Source organism: Brassica oleracea, chromosome C4 (genome assembly GCF_000695525.1).
Source record: "Brassica oleracea var. oleracea cultivar TO1000 chromosome C4, BOL, whole genome shotgun sequence".
Taxonomy (NCBI): domain Eukaryota; kingdom Viridiplantae; phylum Streptophyta; class Magnoliopsida; order Brassicales; family Brassicaceae; genus Brassica; species Brassica oleracea.
In genome coordinates, this window is record NC_027751.1 from 44342649 (window position 1) to 44353127 (window position 10479).

General features: G+C 34.8%; 1 protein-coding gene across 1 annotated transcript; it reads right to left on the reverse strand.

Moving 5' to 3' along the window:
• Positions 1 to 6836: 6836 nt before the first annotated feature.
• On the reverse strand, positions 6837 to 7600 carry LOC106341009. The gene is made up of 3 exons (XM_013779825.1): positions 7413 to 7600; positions 7120 to 7268; positions 6837 to 7040 (listed from the first exon to the last, which is right to left on the reverse strand). The coding sequence occupies exons 1-3, from the start codon at positions 7516 to 7518 to the stop codon at positions 6897 to 6899; spliced, it is 399 nt and encodes a 132-aa protein (XP_013635279.1). The 5' UTR covers positions 7519 to 7600; the 3' UTR covers positions 6837 to 6896.
• Positions 7601 to 10479: the final 2879 nt, after the last annotated feature.

Genomic DNA, 10479 nt, shown 5'->3' on the forward strand with positions numbered 1-10479 from the left:
TTATAATGCATCGACACTGTTCAATGTTCGACTCTTTTAAGATTAGCATTTTAAATAGCATCACCAAAACTGCCCCAAGCAGTATCATCATACATATGCATCAGCATTGTTATTAAGGAACAGTGGAAACATATATTTCCGAGATACTATACTTGGTGATGATTACATACCTCCAACCTATATTGATTAATCATCATCGCTAGGATAAACGGTAATTTTAGCTTCATACCCCCAAACTATGCCTCTAACATTCACAGAATGCGTCGAGCCGGAACAACGGTACCACTTTCGCTCAAGTTAGCCACTCAGAGCAACTTTAATGGTTGGGGATCTAAATTGAGGTTGCAATCAAAACAAAAGTAATAATTTAATAAAATTTATTTATTTAAATAAATCAAAATGTTAAGTTTAATTGTAAGTTGACATGTGTGCATAAAGTTTATAAAGAGTTTCTAAAACTATGTGTTTTTAGAATTAGTGTCTCTCTCTCTTTTTTCTTTTTTTTTTTATTTTTTTATTTTTCTTTAATTTCTTAGATAACCTAAACATGTCTTTATTGGAAGTGTTCTTAGAACACCATTAACGTAACAACCCATAACGGGGTGCTTAAATTTTTTTTTTCTGATTTAAAAAAAAAAAAATTAAAAAATGAACCAATTGCGGGTCGCCACGTGTCAGTGGAATCCGCGAACAGTGCAAACAGCGGTACTTAAGTAGGCTGCAAAAGAGCTGGTGCTTAAAATTTTGTGGATCCCACCAAGGGACTCACCCACTATTATATTATTTTTTGTTAAGCACCCCTCTCCATAAGACCATAATTATCCCTAATGGGTTTCTTAGTTTAAAAAAAAAAAAAAATTAAAAGCAAACCAATCGCGGGCCGCCACGAGACAGTGGGGTTCGTGAACAGTGTAAGAAACTCACTAAGATCGGTTCTTAATTAGTAGTTTTTGTAACCGATCCTTAAGGGTTTTGTGGGGACCCAGACACTAAGAAACCTACTAAGGATCCTGGATAATCATCCTCTAAGCACTTGGGTTAAAGATGTCTTTAGCCTTGGAGAGTTGGAGGGTGCTTTGTAAGAGGTGTGGCTTTTATTTTTCACCTTTAGAATAATTGTTGTAGATTTATTTGCTGTAAATATTTATGCTGCAGTTTTATAAAATATTATTTTTTTGCTCCATGAATGAAGTTCTTTACATTTTTTTTAATTTCCAGAGATATTTTTGCTGTAGCTTATTTAAAAAAAAGAAAACATAATTAGTTGACATGTATGATTTTAAACTAAACTTTGGTTTTTTAAATCATCTACAGCCACAACCGATTATCCTCTTGGTTTCGGTTTTTCCAGTTTTCCTTTTCTGGAAGTTATTACTTCCATTTTCCAGTTTAGATTTTTATTTTTCCAAAATATCTACACTTCCGTCGCAAATAAATGAAGGTGTACAAAATGCCTAATTTCTTGTGATTTTAATAAAGTTTACCTAGTCGAAATAATCTAAAAGGTAAAATATAGTAAAACATCTATTAATCAATATTTAATAAATAGCACAAAATAACAGTGTAAAATTAACAAAATTCAAAAAAAGATAATTGTACTTTTTTAAACTCCTAACTACAAATCTCAATAAAACTCATCTTTAGTTTTATTTATTGATCCTGTTGTTTATAATTTTGTCGGTTATGATCAGAATAGGGGGGGGTGCTACTCGGCCTAAATTGACACACACACACACACCTATTAGCTTACACCCATGGAGATTACAAGAAACAAGACAATTCTGGATTTCATCTTCTAAATGCATAAGCATTTTTTCAAAAGTTATAATATATCTCAAACATTGTATACATCATAAAGAATCATCACCAAATGCAAAATGCTCCATAACCCTATGACTGATTACAGTACTAAGACTGATATTAAAAGAGACAAGACTTTCTCTGTTATTAAGACTACATGAATATCCGTGTTACACCGCAAGATCAAAATTATTAAATATTTAAAATTATTTTTAGTATGTATTTATTAATAATTTTACCTTTTTCTTCGTTTAGATTGATATTCAATTTTGTAGCATTGTTAAATATAATTTGTCTTGCTGGTTTTGCAATTTTTCTTTATATATATATATAGTATCAGTCACAATCTTAGTTTTCTTTCTTATGATATATTTAATTGTAATACAACAAAAGTCTACTCATGCATCATGTATTTTATACATTTAAAAAAAAAATTCGAGTCTTTATCGGATCTTGTAATCATTTTGAATCATTACAGGTTTGAAGTAAGTTTAGAGACAAAGTGGATCACTTGGAGAAAAACATGTCGAATTGAATGCATTTAGAGATTTTTCCTGTCGACCAATTGCTCTGGAAGTCGAGCAATTGCTCTGGAATGAACACATAGATTACTAAAGGAACAGATTCTCATGTGATCCAAATTCTTAAAAAGTTTTCTAATATTTCGAAATTTTACCTAGGAATCTATGTTTTTCACCTGGACAGCCACATAAACTAGAATATATCATTTTCTATTATTACTTTTCTAGACTGTCTCAGATTCTTACATAGAGTTTTAGAGAGAGAGAGAGATTGATATCTTGTGAGGGAGAAAGATTTCTACACACTTGAAAGGAAACTTGAACCCTCTTTTTAATTAATCTTTTGCAATCGATCATCCTGTTCTCCGCATCTATTATTTCTCTGGTTTCACTGTCCATGACTGAGTACTCGATTTATGATGTCTAGGATGATAGAAGTTGTAGATTCATGACTGGATATAATTAAGGATTCATGTTTTGATTGTCTCCATTCTAAGTTATTAAAAATCATATTAAACTAATTACTAATTAGTTCATGATTTTAAGTTTAATTTATTCACCAAAAATGTTTTCGGTTGCTAGAAATAACATGAATGTGCGATTTTTCCTTGACTAGCAAAAGTAGATGTTAAAGTAAATTGTGAACTTATCGAATCTGATCATTAATGTTTATCATCTTTCTGTGAATCAAATGTAGATTTAGATATTAAGATTATTTGATAAAAAGGATAGATACCACGAAAAGTGGACTGATCTTGCTCTGTTGTTAGAGTTTGAGACTTATTTTGTTAAGTTCCTTGAATAGTTGTTTGGTTCTCGATAGTAAAACTCATGGATCTTGCTTCATTTTAATTTGATGAGTGTAACAGTTAGTAATAGTTGAGACAATGTCCACAAGTTTAAGAGACATGGGCAAGCTAGGCGGCTTTGTATTTTTTTTCCTTTTTTCTCTAAGAACATTGGAATATTTGAGCTATTTACACTGAAACACACAATTTGTATCCTCAATAACACAAAGACACACATTATACTGGTTGCACACTTTGTATCATGTAAAATGCCTACTATATCCTTAACTAGACACCAAACTAATTCACATCTCTTACAACTTATCCTGTTTTCCCTTATTATTCTCGGAACCAATGTCCCCCAAAAGGCCAAAACCAAAAAAAAATCCTCATTCTTTTCATATCTCTCAACTCGATTATCTAGTCCCCTCCACTTTCGATCTCTGGCGAAGCTTCGTCCTCTCCACTTTCGATTTCCAGCGAAGCTTCGTCCTCTCCACCTTTGATCTCTAGAAAAACACCCATATCATTGTGATTTCTCCTCTATCATGACCTCTGAACCTCACCTTTTAAACCCTAGTTGTAAAAATCTATGTCGCTCTCTTCCCTCACCATGACCGGTATGTATAAAAAGATACTCGATCATCCAAGTTCTTCGTTGTGCAATTGATTTATGTAATTGTAGTTCTCACAACGATTTTCCATGCGAGACTATTCTAAATCCAATCTCATCTCTCTGTTATCACAAGTCTCGCCCGCACAATTCCCCTCACAACCTGAACCTCCCCTCTAGGTTCTTTGCGACATACCATTTCCCCAACAACAAGCTGAACATCTACTGGAAATTAGACTTGTTAACGTTTCTCAACCGCACGCTCAAACACACTACGGTGTTGTAGACCCTCTAACAGCCTTGCTTCAGGAAAGCTCTTTGAACTTCCTCTCAACACAGCTGTCATTTCATGTAACCTGATATACTCTCTCCTAACCAGACAACTAATAACAGAAATTAAGTGTGTTATGTGGGGAGTCTTTACAAAAAATGCCAACCCATCCACATATGTGTATGGTTCTGTGGACAGTCTCCAAACCCATCCATATTACCCCATCTGCCAAGATATATAAATTTAAAAGAAATGCCAACTCATCTAATACACAGCATCCACAATATCAAAACACTATTACACTCCATCCTATGAAACAACTATAAAACCTATTGAAATAATCAACCTAAATCATATCTATTACCACATTTAAAAACATTCTAAGTGTGTAAAGTTGACCATCAACAAACTTCTAAGCGACTACCAATCACATATTAGGGACAAAGGTCCCACATTGGTAGTTGGAAGGGATCTTTAGTAATATATAAGATAGATGAGCCACTCCACTTATCATCAATTGGTTTTAGGTTGAAAGCTCATCTAGCTTAACATGGTATCAGAGCCCGATCCACGCAGTCCAACCCGATCCACATCGACCCGGCCCAAAGTTGGCTCTCGATCCTTGCCCAAATATTCCGAGATTGACGCTTAAAGAGCCATCATCTCGAGGGGACGTATTAGGGACAAAGGTCCCACATCGGTAGTTGGAAGGGATCTTTAGTAATATATAAGATAGATGAGCCACTCCACTTATCACCAATTGGTTTTAGGTTGGAAACCCATCTAGCTTAACATCACACACCCATTTAAACCCATCCACAACCTACCATCATCTCGTCTTTCGGAAAGCGCTACCCCATCTACACAAAATCATCCACCAGGAACCATCCACCATCTCCTAACACAACCACAAATCTTTTACCACTCTCCTCCATAAATCCTTATCTACCCCCATAACCATCAAAAACCTTGCATTCTACTCAAACCCTTTCAGTTAGCTATTGACTACCCTCCCAGCTAACCATCTAAATCATAAACCATGTGATACAAATTACACATGATGTGTGATATAACCACACAACCTATGAAAATTACATCCACCTAATCAACACATTCGCATCCGCACTATTGCATCCAAGCATTTGGATCCTCATTTCGCATCTACACATTTGCATCATGGATTAAATTCACATCACAAATTTTCCATGTGTTTAATAGCTCCATAAAAACATACGCGAAACCACTTATCTTTGACACGATCCTCATTACCAACAACCAAAAGAACAACAAACAAACACATACTTAACATCATCACTCCAAACAAAAAAAACTATACATCCTCATAAAACTCAAACACCTTATTTTCTAGCCGTTAGATTAGGCTCCTTAAACCATATATCAGTAAGTTAGATTAATTCTAACTTTATATCTTATTGAGGCTCACAAAGCTACTTTAACGTTTATTTCATCGTGCAAGGAAAACAAACTACGGTAGAAACTCTACAAATTAATACTCGATAAATTAATAAATACTATAAGTTAATAAATTTTCTCGGTCCGGTTCAAAATATGACACAAATCGCTAAAATAATAAGATAATAACTTTTTAGAAGTCCTATGTAAATATATGGTTCCATTAAAATCATAAATTAATAATCTATCTACATATACATTTTATATAAGTACAAACTAAACATTATATTGTTGGTTTTATATTCACAATGAAAAATACTTCTATTGTTTCTTAACATTTGAATATATTTTGATAACAATCGCTACGATAACGGATAATGTTTAAGGTGTAAAATCTACGGATAATGTTTAAGGTTAATCAACGGTTGTGGTTGAAAAGGTCTAATCGTCACCCTTATACATTATTGGTCAGTATGTTTTGACCAATCAAATTTTTGTAACTATATTCTTATTCTATTTTTGTTTTAATACCCTAAGTATATTGTAATGTACATAAATTATTTTGAGACAAAATTCAAAGATTTGGATTTCACAATTTATAATTTGAAAAAATAATTTTAGATTTGAATATAAAATTTAAAAATATAAATCTGGTTATTAATGTTTAGAGTATATGAATTGGAACAATGGTTTACGAAATAGAGTTTAGGGTATACAATTATGGTTTTAAACATTTGAATTAAGTATATAGTTTTAGATTAGATATAAGCTTTGAAGTTTAGGTTTTATGGTTTGAGGTATAAAGTTTAAGTTTGGAGTATTGTGTTTGAAGTTTGGAATTTAAGATTTGAGAGTGAATTGTGGAATATTAAATTTCAGGTTCGGAATATATTGTTATGTGTATAGATTTAAGATTTAATATCAGACTTTAAAATTAAATTTAAGATATAAAGTTAAATAATAAAAGATTAGAGTTTTAAAATTTTGTATGCAAGATTTAGGTTTAGGGTTTAGGGATTAGATTTACGGTGTAGATTTAAGATTCAGTGTTTGAGGTTTAGAATTTATAGTTTATATTGTATTTTTTAAATGATTAAATTTAAGATTAAAGTTATATTATGAAAAAATTGAAGTTTTAAAGTTTATGTTTAGAGATTAGGGTTGAAACTCTAAACTTTAAACACAACCCTCAAAACTAAAATATTTTATTATTTTAATCTCAAATCTTAATTTTAAATTCAAAGTTTAATATTTTATAAAATTAGTTTCAAATATTAAATATTTTTCTGGACAACATTTTCAAATATGAAATCTGAACCTCAGACCACACATGCTAATTCAATCTCTGAACATAATCTTTATATTATTATGAAATTTTAAATTTATTTGAGCAATCATAAAAAAATGATATTTACAAAATAAAATTAAAGGTTAGATTTTATTTTTCTTTATATACAGTGAAGACACAATATTAGGAAGAACACAAATATTTACAAAATATAGAAAGAAGCCTCAAAAAAAAAAAAATACAAATAAGATATCGTGGACATGTTTGCATACTTCATCTTGAACAAACAACCCCTATATATCATGGTCTCATATAACAGTTGAGGATGTGCAGTCTTCACACTTCCCTGCAACAACAACACAATAAAAAAGAATCAACTTTGAACAGAACCAAAAGTGAAAGGACTTATCTATTGAAACACTCACACGCAGATACTCTGTTATTTGAAGCACTGCCACCCATATAGAACGAGGAATGTTATGGTTAGTGCTCACCATCACTTTCTCAACTAATCCCCATATCTTCCATGTATCACAAGCCTTGCTCAAGATGCCGATTAAGTATATGTAATGCTCTGTTCATGATACCAATGGATAGTTTAAGGGAGTGAAGCTTCGGATTTTTAAATGGATAAAAATAAATAATGAAGAAAGATACGTAAGTTGCATTGGTGTCAAACCACTTGGTCATTTCCATGGTAAAAGATAAGAGTGAATACCTCTCGTTACGATTAAGGCGAGCACCAAAGTAGAAAGAAACAGTGAGCAACCAACAGTCACAATGGACAGCAACAAGACAGAGCCAATCTTTCCTCTGCATACCATCTCTAGCGAAACTGATACAACGAGCAGGCTCAGGAATCTCAGACTTTTACTCTATTATATTTCTTGAGAGTTAAAAAAAGTCTTTAAAATGAAAAGGGAGAGAAAGAGAGAGAAACTGAGTGCTGAGAGATTTCCGGCCGACGGCGAGGTGATATTCCGTGTTTTTAACGGTTTTAAACTCGTTTTGGAGCAATTAAATGGTCGGTTTTAATTAATGTTTTGGTCTATTTGATGCGTTTTGGTGTTCTTAAGTGTAATATGCAGGTTACTAGATAGCTTGAAAGAAAAGAACGCATTCGGGATTTATTCAGAAACAAGATAGACCGAACAGTGGACCGAATGAAGTATTGATCGCACAGGACGATAGATCGACCGATCCAGTCAATGTGGATCGACCGATCTTAAGCTTTCATGCTCTAGATCGACCGATCCGGTATATGTGGATCGACCGATCTAAGGCTCTACGGGCTCCACACGCACAAACGAGCTTTTCACTCCTTTTTACCCACTCCCCTCAATAATTCCGAAAAAGCTGGGACTTTTGGGACTCAGGAAAGATTAGAGACGACCAAGGAGGAGATTTACAAGTTCTAGAGAGAAGATTTGAGTGTTTTGTACTTGTTTTGGTGTGATTTGTGAAGATTTGTAAAGGAGTTCATCTCAAAACCATTTGGAGAAGATCTTCTGAACCTTTACTCTGTTTTAATACAATCTTATCATGTTTTCTTCATCAAAATCGTTTTGTTCTTGCTTAGTTATGTGTGAGTAGTCATCTAGTTGGGTTTAGGGGTTCTCATAGGGGATTTCTTGATGTTTTGATCCATAAAACGTGTGTAGACTAAGGGATTACGTTTTGGTTCTTCATCTAATGGATTTCTTACTGCTTGAACTGAATTGATCACTTAGTTCATGATTTCAGATTGTTTGATGCACCGAAAGTGATTGTTTGAACTTCCGAAAATACTTTAGATGAGCAAAGTGTCCTTAACCCTCGGAAGTTGATGTTATTGCGCTTTGTGAACATATTGAACATGTTCTTAATGCTTGTTTAGAAATTGAAACTCAGCGGAAGTTAGTGTGGAGATTTCTATAACATAGAGAATTAGCGCTACGGAAGTAGGTTAATTCTAATATCGTGTTTGAGTTCTAGACAGTTCTTAATATATCCCTGTGTCTGCCATTAATTGTATCTTGATTAAAAAGAAATCCCTGAGAATTCCCAATGCCCAACGTTTGTTTTAAAATAGTTTTCAAATCGTTTAAATCATCTTTTTACAGCTTGTTTATGCTTTGTGACACTAGAGAAAATTAAACAAAAACCATCAAAAATATATCTTGATTCGCTGTAGCTATTAACTTGTCTGCAACTCTACGTGTGATCATCGGTCCCTGTGGATTCGATCCCGCATTACTACTGCGTACTTTACTGTGCACTTGCAGTTAGATAATCGGGTTAAAACTCGACACATCAAGTTTTTGGCGCCGTTGCCGGGGACCATTTGGTCACCCTAGAGTTAATGATCAGTTTAAGACTATAGCATTTTCTTTATTTTGTCTAATGTTTCTGTCTTTCTCTTTCTGTTTGTGTTTTCAGGTGAATGAGCGGATTTCATACTAGAAGCAAAGGATCATCGAATTTAATACCTTTGGAGTTAGAGCTCGGCCGCCTAGAGAGACAAGTGAAAAAGAAAAGACTTGAGTCAGCTGAAGAGGTTGAAATGGCTGAACACCAAGAAGACCAATTTCAGGACAACCCGCAAAATCCAATTCCTGTAAATGAACGAGAAGGCAACAATGCTGGTGATAATCAGCAGGCTGGTGTAGCTGCAAGACAACAGGCTGGAGACTATGGCATGCCTAGGATGACGCTTGCACATTATGATACACCAGATGCATTCTATGCCGATCGTTCTGGGATTCGCCCACCTCCCATTGAGAGAAGAGACTTTGAGATCAAGACTGGTCTCATTAATTTGGTGGAGAAAAATCCGTTTCATGGAAACCCGTCTGAGGACCCGATGTATCACTTGGAGCATTTTGAGCGAGTCTGTGACACCAGCAAACTCGCTCAAAATGCTCCAAGTGAGGCTACAATCAGAACCTTGGATGGAGTCAAAATCAGCAAAATAATCTGTCTTACCGGAGCAACAATGTGGAGAATCCACAACATCAGTCCTACCCTCAGGCAGGAAACAGGCAAAACCAGAATCAGAACCAGAGTGTGTTCAACCAAGGATATCAGAACAGAAATCAATATCAGGGGAACAACTCGGGCAACTCAGGATTTCAGCAAAGGCAGCAGTACAACAATTACCAGAATCAAGGGAATGCCTCTTCGTCACAGTCTTCTCAGGATAACGAAATTAAGAAGATGCTGCAAATGGTGCTAGAAGGTCAGAAGAATAGCACTGCAGAGATAAACACCAAGGTGGATAACATGTATGGAGAACTTAATGGGAAGTTTGAAGCTTTGAACACCCATTTGAAAGTTTTGGAAAAGCAAGTTGCTCAAACCGCCTCCAGCAGCAGAACAGCACCTGGATTTCTACCAGGGAAGTCAGAGACGAATCCCAAGGAGTTTGTGAATGCTGTAACACTTAGGAGTGAAAAAACGATTGAGGGATCGAATAAGAAAAAGATCGACCGATCTCAGGAACAGATCGACCGATCCAAGGGGACGAAGATCGACCGATCCGGTCCATGTGGATCGACCGATCCCGTGTCAACGAAGCCAAATTCCTCTGAACCTGAAGAGGTGTATGTGGCGCCTCCTGCTTATGTTCCTAAGGCTCCATACCCATCCAGACCAAGGCAGAAGATCAAAGAACGTGAGTACGAGAAGCTAAAGAACCTTGTTGGGGAGTTACATGTGAGATTGCCATTCGTTGAAGCGGTGAAGATGGTACCTTCTCTTAAAAGGTACATGAAGGAGATTCTTACCGATAAGATGAGCCTAGAGCG

What these genes read in the sequence shown, in the direction of transcription:
- LOC106341009 (XM_013779825.1), bottom strand. Translation starts at nt 7,518, where the DNA reads ATGGTATGCAGAGGAAAGATTGGCTCTGTCTTGTTGCTGTCCATTGTG. An exon ending in CGCCTTAATCGTAACGAGAG is followed by an intron (nt 7,269 to 7,412) that starts GTATTCACTCTT and finishes TATCATGAACAG; the next exon opens with AGCATTACATATACTTAATC. An exon ending in AAATAACAGAGTATCTGCGT is followed by an intron (nt 7,041 to 7,119) that starts GTGAGTGTTTCA and finishes TTGTTGTTGCAG; the next exon opens with GGAAGTGTGAAGACTGCACA.